A 12,588-nucleotide genomic window follows, 5' to 3' on the forward strand; every position below is an offset into this window, starting at 1 on the left:
CCCAGAGAATATTACAGTCCCAGAAAGTAAGGAAGTGCTCAAAAACAAAGCATAACATCACACTGATGGGGGCAAGTCTAAGGGCCACAGGAACGAATTGAAAGAACTCCCAGTGGCAAAGGCAGAACAATTTGAGCAACAAAATAAATATAGTATTGGACTGCAACCCAAAGTATAAGATAAATATCCATGAATACATGCTGATATAGATAGATGATTGAATAAATTAATAAACAGGATAGAAGAAACAAATACCACATACACAAGAATTTCCAATAAATTACATAGAAACTTGTTTTGAACTGAATTGTGTTCCCCAAAAATTCATGTCACTCAATGTGACTACAGTGGTAGACTTTAAGGAAGTAATAAAGGTTAAATGAGGTTATAAAAAAAGTAGGGCCTTAATCCAATAGGACTTGGGTTCTTTATTTTTTTTTTTTTAAGATTTTATTTATTTATTTGCTGGAGAGAGAGAGACAGCACAAGCACTGAGCAGCAGGCGGAGTGAGAGGGAGAAGCAGATCCCCATTGAGCAGGGAGCCCGATGCGGGGCTCGATCCCAGGACCCTGAGATCATGACTGAGCTGAAGGCAGATGCTTAACCGACTGAGCCACCCAGGTGCCCCAGGACTTGTGTTCTTCTAAGAAGAGGAAGAGACACCAGAAAGCTCTCCCTCCCCATTCACACAGAGAATTGCCTATGTGAGGACACAACAAGAAGGTGGCTGTCTACAAGCCAAGAAGAAAGGCCTCACCAGAAACCAACTCTTATGTCACCTGGGACTTTTGGCCTCCATTACTGTGAGAAAATAAATTTGTTGTTTAGGCCGCCCAGTCTGTGATATTTTGTTACGGCAGCCAAGCAGGCTAATATGGATTTTGGCACCAAAGTGGAGTGTAACAAATACCTAAAAATGTGAAAGTGGCTTCGGAACTGGATGATGGGTAGAGGCTAGAAGAGTTTTGAGGTGCCTGCTAGTAAAAGCTAGGTTGCCTTGAAAGAGCTGCTGGTAGAAATATGGATGTTAAAGGTAATCCTGGTGAGGACTTAGAAAGAAAAGAGAGCTGTAGAGAAAGCTCCTATCATCTCAAAGAATATACATATCCTATAATAAAAAGAATGTTGGTAGAAATATGAACATTAAAGGTGCTTCTGGTAAGGTCTCAGATGGAAATGAGAAGTATGTTATTGGAAACTGGAAGAAAGGCAATTCTTGTTATAAAATAGCAAAGAATTTGGTGCGTTGTGTTTAATGTTTTGTGAAAGATAGAACTTATAAACTTGGATATTTAGCAGAGGAGATTTCTAAGCAAAGTGTTAAAGCTGTGGTCTGATTTCTCTTTACTGCTTATAGTAAATTGCAAGAGGAAAGAGATAAATTGAAGAAAGTGTTAAACAAAAAGGAACCAGAATTTGAAGATTTGGAAAATTCTCAGCCTATCCATAATATAAAAACTGAGAAAGTGTGTTTGGAGAGAACACCAAGGATGTGGTTGGACAATCATTCCATAAAGAGATTACCCATGCATTTAAACAGCCAGCTCCACAATGAAGACTATTTCATTGTACAGATAAAGATATGCATATAAGAATTTTAGGTCTTATGTATTTCTACACTTAAAGCTTAAAATGACCATGAGACTCAACTTCTTAGTATGATCCACCTGTGAATCTTATTGGAAATATTGACTTGGTGTCCTTATATAGTATAGTCAACCACTGAATTATAGGCACATTAATTTTTACCTTCCATGGTCCAATTTTCTTTCATACATTCCAATTCTGTGTGAGTGAGTTCTTTTGTAGTCTTTTTTTCAAGAAGCTGAGAATATTTTTGAAAAAAAAACTGAAAAAAAAAAAGGCCATTCATTTACCTGGTAGTGTTATGACTTTGCCTTCTATTGTTACTTTCTTAGATTCTATTTTATAGCCAGCAAAATCTACAAATGCCCAATTGTTTGAGAAGGATCCTGATTACAGAAAAGATGTCTCATCCCCCCACATTCAATGTAATCCTAATTCTACTGATTTTGAAACCATAGATTTCCCCAGGAACAGCTGAAAGATCAGTAGTTGAAAGAGGACATGATAGTTCCATTAGAATGACTGCAAAGGGATTTATCCATATTTTCCTTCAATACTAAATGCAAAGGCTAAGCCTTGGAGGTGGAAAAATGGAGGAAAAACAAACACTTCTATCTGAGGATGTACACAGCATAGGTCTTTGTGGGGGAAATGAGCTAATTCTAAGGAGTTCTGGGTTACCTACAGAGTAAGAATTTTTTTTTTAATCCAACATTAATCAGGAGGAATAGGCATTATTTTCTTCATCTTCTTTCCTTTACTCTATCTACTCCTAAATGGCTCTTATTCCTCACCACACCAATATACTCACAACTTAAAAATAACTTACCTCTCCCTCTAGAAAGTGAATTTTCTCTTTCTTTCCTCCTTATCTCCCATTTGCTCCTTGACCCACCACATACTGGCTTCACTACTTCTTATGCCTTTTAAAAATTCGACAAATTCTTAAAGCCAAAGATACGAGGAAATCCACTTATTTGCTAAATTGGCTTTTACATCTTACAGTCTTGGGCAGGACATTTCTCTCCCGGAACATTTCTTCCCTCTCTTTTTTGTTCACCAGCTCATCTCAAAATACGTCTCTGTGCACTCAAAAACCCCTGGCCTTATAAACACTAATAGGCAAATATAGCTTTGTCCTCATTTACCACAACTATCTAAGATAGAAATGGTGCCTAATAGATGTCTCTCTGAACACAAACACATGTACACACATGTACTCTTCAATTTCTCTAAGGAGTGGAGTCCATTATTTTTATAAACTAAATTCAAATAAATAACAAAATTCCTAACAGATTCCCATTAATTGTGTCCCTCCCCACCACCCCCAAAGAAAACCTCTTTTCCAGATTTCTGGATATATCCATCATTAAATGTATCTAATGGATGTCATCTCTTTATGTAAGACAGACATTCCTCATAGATTCAGATGGGTACTTACTGATAAAAGTGATAAAAAATGAGATTGCCAGTAGCAGCAGAAGTACCAGCAATGAGGCAAAAAGTAGCTTGGGAAAACTGGGGTTACTTTTGTGTGGGCTGGTCTTCTCTTTGGGAGCTGAAGGAGAAATCAAATAAGGTTCATCAGTAATAAATTCTGGCTCTTACTTCCCTTCTCCTTCTCCCTTTTCTTCGATGACATAGTATTGCCAACGATACGACATTTGAAATAATATGAAAATAGGAAAAAAAATAATAATGTTCATTGTAGAAACTTCAGAAAATATATAAAAGTACAGTATCCATTGAGATAACTGTTGCTAATGTTTTGGTATATATCCTCCCAGTAATTTTTCAAAGTGTATATACATACACACATACATTTTTCCACAGGATTGACATACCATATATACTGGTTTCTGACCTACTACATTCTTATATACTATACCATGAACATTTTTCATACAAGTATATTTTCTTCTTTAACACTCTCTATTACGGTGACATAGTATTTCATTACATACGTAAATAATCTTCCAGATTGTTCCCAACTTTAACTACTTTAAATAATGCCATAGCACATAAATCTTTATTATAGTCATTCCCTCATCACATTCTTAAAATACGGTCAGAACTTTTTAGTCACTATTTAATGGTTAAGTCACTATTTCATTATTTTCTCAATAGGTAGTATCAAAAAGACAAGAAATAACAGTGTCGGCGAGGATATGGAGAAAAGGGAACCCTCATGCACTGTTAGCGGGAATGTAAACTGGTGCAGCCACTGTGGAAACCAGTATGGAGGTTCCTCAAAAAATTAAAAATAGAAATATCATATGATCTATTAACTTCACTACTGGATATTTACCCAAAGAAAACAAAGACACTAAATCAAAAAGATATATGCACTCCTATGTTCACTGCAGCATTATTTACAGTAGCTAAGATAGGAAAGCAACCTAAGTGTCCACCCATCCATGAATGGATAAAGAAAATGTGATATTTATATACAATAGAATATTATTCCACCATAAAAAAAGAAGGAACTCTTGTCATTTGTGATAACACAGATGAGCCTTGAGGACATTATGCTAAGTGAAATAAGTCAGAGAAATCAAATACCATATGATCTCACTGATCTGTGGAATCCGAAAAACAAAACAAAGCAAAACTCACAGATACAGAGAACAACAGATCAGTGATGGCCAGAGGGGGGGTGGGTTATGAGTGAAGGGGATTAAGAAGTACAAACTTCCAGTTATAAAATAAAGAAGTTGTGGTTGTAATGGATAGCATGTTTACTATAGTTAATGCTATAGATTATTACAGTATTATCAACTATTAAGTATTATTACATACTTGAAAGTTGCTAAGAGATTAACTCTTAAAAGGTCTCATCACTAGAAAAAAAAATTGGGTAACTTTATGGCGATGAATGTTAACTAGACTTACTTTAGTGATCATTTCACAAATATATACAAAAACCAGGGGCGCCTGGGTGGCTCAGTCGTTAAGCGTCTGCCTTCAGCTCAGGTCATGATCCCAGAGTCCTGGGATCGAGCCCCGCATCGGGCTCCCTGCTCAGCGGGAAGCCTGCTTCTCCCTCTTCTACTCCCCCTGCTTGTGTTCCCTCTCTCACTGTCTCTCTCTCTCTGTCAAATAAATAAATATTTTTAAAAAATCAAATCATTACACTGTACACCTGAAACTAAGACAGTAGTCCCCTCCATTACCCACAGTTTCGCTTTACATGATTTCAGTTACCTGTGGTCAACTGTGGTCTGGAGGCAGATGATCCTAACACTAGGTAGGTCACAATGCCTATGTCACTCACCTCACATCATCTCATCACATAAGAATTTTATCATCTCACATTATCACAAGAAAAAGAAAGGTGAATACAATTCAATATTCTGAGAGAGACACCATATTCATATAACTTTTATAGTATATGGTTATAATTGTTCTGTTTTATTAGTAGTTATTGCTGTTAATCTCTTACTGTGCCTAATTTAAACTTTTATCATAAGTATATATGCATAGGAAAAAAACACAGTATATAGGGTTTAGTACTATCCACTGTTCAGGCATTCACTGGGGATCTTGGACCATATTTCCCACAGATAAGGGGGATACTATATAATGTTATTTGTCAATCATACCTCCATAAAGAAATAAAAAGAATTGTTTTCTCAAAGTTATGAAGTATTGACAAGTGGGGTATGCAATAGATTTTCTGAATGCAGGGCAATTTCCCTTGTAATGTTAGAGACTCTCTTTGTAACTTTCTCTTCTTTCATATGCAATGGTCTTTGGTTCCACTTTAGTCCGGTACTAACAAATACACCCACAACATTCTCTACTCAAACTTTTCCCCTCTAACTGAGCCTGCTAATTCATCAATAGCCCCTGCATTTGGGTTGATGGTTTCAAGACCTGTACCCAATCTCTTGACTGTATCTCACTCAGCTTCAGAAAGTACAGAACAACTTCTCAGCATAATTAGCACTCTCCTTAGCTCAGGACTGTAGAGGATTTGTCACACCTCAATTTTGTTAGAGTATAACTGTACACCCCCTTAATGCTTATCTTCAGGCAACTCAATCTTCTGAGAATCCAATGTGTCCCAACTGCGGCCAGAGAAGCAGCAACTAACATTACCTATGCTTCATTTATAGCATTCTCTCTTCATCCTTCATCTCATCATAAACTCTGACCACCAGAAAATGCTTCTTACCTGCAGGAGGCCATGATTTGGTACTTGAGGACTTGGATTCATTTTTGAAACTCAATTCAGCATAAGTGGTCTCTGAAGTCATATTGAGAAATCTGTTCTGTTCAAAAAATCCTTTTAACCTCTTCCTTAAAACATCTTAAAATGAAACCCAAACATGGTGGCAACTTGTCATACTTCCTATCAAGAACAGGAGCTCCTGATAGGCAAATAACCCTAACAGGAATCTCATGAAAATTAAAAACCTCAGAGAGAAGCCCAATCCCCAGGACCAACACAGTGAGAATCACAGCATTTAAACATATGTCAGCAAGTGTAATAAAAGTAGGAACTTAGGAACTCAAAGGGTAAATTTAAAAAAAAAAAAAAACAGGAAGTAAACAAATGGAAACTAAGCAATTGAGAAATCTTTTCTGAGACTTGTATTATCTGAACTCACCAGCAAGAATGAAATTCAAATATTTGTGTACATCTATATGCAAACATAATTATTTCTAGACCAACCTGGGCATATACTCATTTATGCTGTATTCTCTTCATCATTTGTAGCTGATCAGGCACCTTTTGGGTACCACATTCTGAGAGGATCACTGACAAAAAACTCACATGTTAGCCTCTCCACTTTCAGTCAGTATCTTCTAAAGTAGTAGGGAAGTCAAAGCTTATCATATGTCTTCTGAAGCTGCTCCTCAGTGCTGTTTTTCCCTGTTCTTAACTAACTCCCGCATGGATCTCCATTCATTTTGCTACAGTCACTTCCAGCACTCCTGAAAGCAGCTCTCTCTGCTGGATGTTAATGGAGTAGGCCAGCCTTTACACCACCCATCTCTATCCCTTTAATCCCCACAACACCGCAACAAGACGATATAGGTCAATGTGACTATTTTTTAACAAGTTAGGATAATTTAATGGAATCACAAATTAGGAGATAACTCAGTCACAAATATGACTTTTTCTAAAGGACAAGAGGAAAGCACTCGAAAAATTGAATCCTTCATATAGAATCTTCCCAGACATGCTCTTAGCTCACACCCTAGATTCAGCTCTCTCCAAATGATCCTCCTTCTTTTAATCTCCCCCACCAAACTTCTCCATCACCTGCATAACACACACACTAACCTCATTTATCTCTATATCAAGGTATGTTGAAAACCATGCATTCACACTAACAACCTCTAATTCCAATCCAACACTAAAGAGTTCATTCTAGTTTTCTTCCTTCCACATTTCTAACTCCCTTCTGTTATAGTAAGAAACCTGCTTCCATTGTCTTTGACTACTTTTTTTTATTTGAGTAATCCCCTGAATTTAGTCAATTTTCTGTCTTTGTCATTCCCTGACAAAGATGCTCTTCTCTCCCTGATTGGGCTCTGACTTCCCAACCCAGGCCACCATTATTGTTGGAGCCCTTATCCTGCTTGGGTGTTCTTGCAGAGCTAGCCAAACCCCATGGACATCACCTTGCTCAGGTGTGACACCCTATGCTAGGCCACCTTCCATAGGAAATCCCCCCTTACTCTGCCTAGACTCTGACTGCTGATGCTGGCTCCCTAACCCTCACCTGTAATCCATCCTTATCCCACTTAGGTTCTAAAACCCTACACAAGATCCCCCTGGATGCGTGGAAGCTCTCCTTACCCTTCCTGGGCTCGGATCCCCACCCTGGGCTACCCTCCCACATGGACAACTTCCTTACCCTGTTCAGCCTCTAAAACCCACACCAGGTCTACCCTCTGCATGTACACTTTCTTCACTCTGTTTGGACCATGAAACCCCATGCCAGGTCTCCCACCTCCCAGGAAGGATCATCCTGCTTAAGCTCCCTGCACCGGGCTACCCCACCACATAGATGTCCTCTTCACCTTTCCAACACTGGCACCCCAGACCAGGCTGCTTCTGACACCCTCCCTATACCAGGCTATTACCATGTGTGGACACTCTCCTCACTACAGAGTGTGGTTCCCCATGCCGGAAATACTCTCCCACTCCGGCAGAGATGTTCTCTGGACTCTTTTGGACTCCCACACCACTCTCAAGCCAACCTCCTGAATATCACCCTTCTCACCCTGCCTGAGTTCTGACATCCTGCACCAGGCCACTGTTGCTCCCCCATCCCACCCTACATCAGACACCTACCTTGTTCTGCTCTACCTAAGATTTCATTTAGGACTGAACTGTTTGGTAAGGAAAGGGAAAAGGGTATGAAAAAAGGTAAGATGGGGAAGGGCTGATTCTTGCAAATTTTCTAGCAAATAACTACTAGACCTAACAAGTACTTGCACACTTGCATGTATGCACACATACATCCTCCTCCCAAGAATAACTGTTGATTATCAGAGACTTAACAATCTAAGTTTGTAAAGAAAAGACAAAATATGTTCCTAAAGGTATCTCTCTTTCCCTGGAGTAAATTACATTATAACTGGATTACACTATATCACAAACAACCCCAAAATCTGAATGGCTTACAACGACAAACAATTGTATCTCACTCACACTGCATGTGAGCTTATGGTCTGCATAAGGTTTATTGTAACTCTGCTTGGCTCTTCTCTTAGTATTTTCTCATTCTGGAACCTAGGTTCCTAGAGCAGCTCCTGATAAGCTGAAAAATGCAGAAACATTCCAATCCTCTATTCAGATAAGGTATACATGATATCCACTATGATCCCATTGGCCAATCGAAGTTGCCTGGACTGGATATGAATAGGGCAGGGAAATACATTCTACCTACAGGGAGACATGTCAAGGGCAGCAGAATATCACAGACTGTGTGGCTTAAACAACAATCTATTTTTCAGTTCTAGCAGCTGGTAAGTCTAAGATCAAGATGCCAGCAGATTTACTATCTGGTGAGAAACCCCCTTCCTAATTCATAGATGGCGGTCTTCTCACTACGTCCTCACTTGGCAGAAGTGGTGGGGGAACTCCCTGGGGTCTCTTGTATAAGGACACTGATCCCATTCATGAGAGTTCTACCCTCATGACCTGTCACCTGCAAAAGGCCCCACCTCCTAATACCATCACATCAGGAATTAGGATTTCAACATATGAATTTTCAGGAGACCCATTCAGTCTGTAGCACTGTTTAAATAATTTAGCCAAGGGATCTCTAGAGCAGTGATCTCTAAAATGGGGCACAATACCCCAGGGCACAGAAATAAAATACTAGAACATCTATTAATAGGTATTTAAAATGTTAAGTAAAATAAGCTTTATTACTATCATATGGGCTCAGTGTTGGTTGCATGTCATGTGTGGTACAGGGTCTATCACGAGGAAAGAGTGGAGGTTCCACAACTCTTAAGCTGATGGTGTACCTTCACTTGTTCATTCACTCTCTGTATGTTCCATCATATTATAGTTTAAATATCTGTGCAATTAATAATTTGGCTGGCCTTTGTACCCAGTTCCTGGGAGGCAGCCTCTAAATCCTTAGAATTTCCTGAGTAATATGAATGTCTTTGTTATTCACAGTGGGCCCTGACAGTTTATGCTAATGAAGTCACTCTTAGTGAGCCCCTAGTTTGTGCTAACAAGGTGATTCAAGATAGGGACTGACCAAGCCAGAAAGACCAACCATGGGATTAGAGGGCTGGTGCTTTGAGCCATGAGAAATCAGCCCAGACCAGGGAGGGATGGAGACTGAGTTCAGCCTTGTGGCAAATGACTCAATCAAGCATGCCTATGTAACAAACTCCAATAAAAACTCTAAGCACTGATATGCGTATTGTCATACATTAATGTGCATCCACAGGGACAATGAAAGCTTCATCTTTGGGACCCTCTCAGATCTCGTCCTATGCATCTCTCCCTTTGGACAGTTCTGATTTTTATATCCTTTTGCTATAATGAAAGTATGGCTGGCACTTTCCTGAGTCCAGTGAGTTGTTCTAGCAAATTATCAAACCTGAGGGAGTCATGGGAACCCCCAAATTTGTACAAAGTTGATCAGAAGTAAGGGAAGCCCTGAAATTCCCCAAACTTGTGGCTAGTATCTGAAATGAGGGCAGTCTTGTGGAGGACTATGACCTTAATCTATGAAATCTGGCCTAACTCCAGGCAGTTGGTATCATAAATCATTACAATACCTCAAAATGACTAGTTTCATAAGATATTAAATATTTGTGATTTTTTTTTAACAAGATGGGAAGTGACCATCTTGTTCACTTTGGCAAATTACTTAAAAGAATTGGGAAACTTAATTATTGTTATGCTTAAAAAACAAAAAAAAAGACAAGTGTTCTAATTCTGCTCACTTTTCCAGTGCTATGAAATAGCTTACAGTGCTATGCTTTAGCAGATGTTAAGGCACACGAGCATGCATGTGCGCACACACACACAATTAACCTGGGCTTTCAAGGTAAAGGTGATTTTTAACAGTAAGTGAGAAGACAACTACTTTATAAAAGAAACTTATGGAAAGAGCGGTTGGAAAACTGATGATGAGGAAAAAATATTTCCATCATGCTGTGATTTTCCTTTTGCCAAAAATTATATAAGGATATGACTTATCCATCTTCCTTTTTGAAATCTTCAAAATGGATGGTTTTAGTGGGTTTTGAACTCATTTATTAAGGAGTTTAAAATACAACACTCGGGGCACCTGGGTGACTCAGTCATTAGGCGTCTGCCTTCGGCTCAGGTCATGGTCCCAGGGTCCTGGGATTGAGCCCCACATCGGGCTCCCTGCTCTGCGGGAAGCCTGCCTCTCCCTCTCCCACTCCCCCTGCTTGTGTTCCCTCTCTCGCTTTCTCTGTCAAATAAATAAATAAAATCTTTAAAAAAATAAAATGTAACACTCGTAAGTTTGTAAGGCTAGATTAATATCATGAAAGAAGATAACTACTAGGTGGTTTTAACAAAAAGATTTACAGAGAGAATTGAAAAATGAGAATCATAACTTCTTAAGTACAGCTAATAATATTCTTCCCATTTGAGCCATGTCATTATGAGGTATGTTTTACAACTGATAGCTATTAAAAGCAAGAACTGAAATAAACCAAACTTATAACTAATCCGATATTTTGTTCTCCTAATAAGTAACATTAAATTTAAAACTGTTTCAAAATGTTATTTACTTTGCCTTTACCATATCCTTTTTATTTTTATTATAATATTCATAATGGACTTATTTGTGAGAATATCAGTTATCTGTATAAACAACTATCTTAAATCTTAGTAGCTTAACACTACAACCATTAATTTAGCTCAAATTCCTGAGTTTGGCAAATTGGGCTGGGCTCAGCTGGATAGTTCTGGTTTGAGTCAGGTGTGGCTGATCTCAGCTTAGCCTGTTCATGTATCTATGGTCAGATAGCATATTGACAGGGACTTATCTAAGACGGGCCCAACTGAGACAGCTTATATCTGTTCCATGTGGTCTCTCATCCTCCAGTAGACCAAGCAGGGTTCCAAGAGCAGAGAGAGAGCAAGTCCAATGCACACATGTTTCAAATCCCTGCTTGCATCACAGTATGTAGTCCTTCACTGGCCAAAGCATTTCATAGTCAAGCCCAGAGTCAGTGCAGATACTACAAGACAAATACTACAAGAAGGTGTGGTCAAATTAGGGTTATTGCTACAATCAGTCTCTCTCAGAGGGCTGAATAAATCTGGATCACAAGATGAAGTACCCATTCCCATTGGGATTTCTCCTGGTTTGATGCTCATATAAGTGCTCTGGCTGAGACAGTGATGGTGATAGGTCCTAAGATCTATACTATCCTTTGTTCCAGGACAGCAAAGAAAGAGACTCAGAAATACTCCCTGATACATGGTACTAAGGACACTGAGATGGTCAAAAAGAGGTGTCAGTGGGCTGGTCTGTGAGAGACACCTCAGTTAAATACAAAGAAAGACACCAAAAAGGGGTGAAATGCAATCAATGAATGGAGACTAGAGGGCCTGTCTGAGGGGCCATCATAACCTGGAGCTGGGGCAAAGACAGTGCACACAAAAAGCACACAATTCATTTACCAACCACTTTTAAAAACTGGAAGCCCACAAAGTACGGCAGGCAAACAACAGAGCATCAACAGCTCTACATATGACCAGCAACTGATAGGCCCTCAAACTGGCTAGACTGAATAATCAATTATTGGAAAGCACTGGTGTTCAGTGAAAAGAACTAAGAAAACCTGGACTGACATATTTTTCTTCTTCTGACTCTACCTTTAAAAAGAAGGGTAAGTTAATACCAGTTTTTGGAAAAATAAAATTGTTGGTTTCCCACTGCAGGTTTATGATGCTTCCATCAAATCTATACAAAGAATAATAATCAAGACTCCTAAGGCTTCTAAACATAGTTCATAGCCATATAACAGCAATCCTTGGGCTGGTTCCAGTCTATGAAGAAGTTCTTAGTACCAATCACTCTATAAAGACCATCTTCACCCTTGCCCTTCCTGGTAATGTTACTGTTCATTTACTTATTGTTATGACTCAACCTGGGTTTCCTCCCCTTAAAAGCAACCAGCCCTGGGGCACCTGGGTGGCTTAGTCGTTAAGCGTCTGCCTTCGGCTCGGGTCATGATCCCAGGGTCCTGGGATCGAGCCCCGCATCGGGCTCCCTGCTCTGCGGGAAGCCTGCTTCTCCCTCCCTGCTCTGCGGGAAGCCTGCTTCTCCCTCTGGATCTCCCCCATCTCATACGCTCTCCTCTCTCTCTCCATTCTCACGCTCTCAAATAAATAAAATCTTTAAAAAAAAAAAAAGAAAAAGGATTACAGTAACAGTTAATACATTAGAGTTTACTATGTCCTGCACTATGATGAATACATTGTTTTCAACATCTCAATATTAAAAATAATACTGAAAAATATGCAC

General features: G+C 39.2%; 1 protein-coding gene across 1 annotated transcript in view; it reads right to left on the bottom strand.

The window, feature by feature from the left end:
• Positions 1-12,344, bottom strand: part of LOC102743505 (C-type lectin domain family 4 member A) — a 28,975-nt gene extending 16,631 nt beyond the window's left edge. Inside the window, exons 1-3 of the mRNA XM_006738239.3 lie at positions 5,766-12,344; positions 3,030-3,146; positions 1,751-1,849 (exon numbers count right to left, since the gene is read on the bottom strand). Of these exons, the coding sequence (XP_006738302.2) occupies positions 1,751-1,849; positions 3,030-3,146; positions 5,766-5,847 (298 nt within the window). The 5' untranslated portion in view covers positions 5,848-12,344. The remainder of the gene's footprint in view (positions 1-1,750; positions 1,850-3,029; positions 3,147-5,765) is intronic.
• Positions 12,345-12,588: the final 244 nt, after the last annotated feature.

This window comes from Leptonychotes weddellii, chromosome 5 (assembly GCF_054177405.1).
Source record: "Leptonychotes weddellii isolate Sample4059 chromosome 5, ASM5417740v2, whole genome shotgun sequence".
Lineage (NCBI taxonomy): Eukaryota > Metazoa > Chordata > Mammalia > Carnivora > Phocidae > Leptonychotes > Leptonychotes weddellii.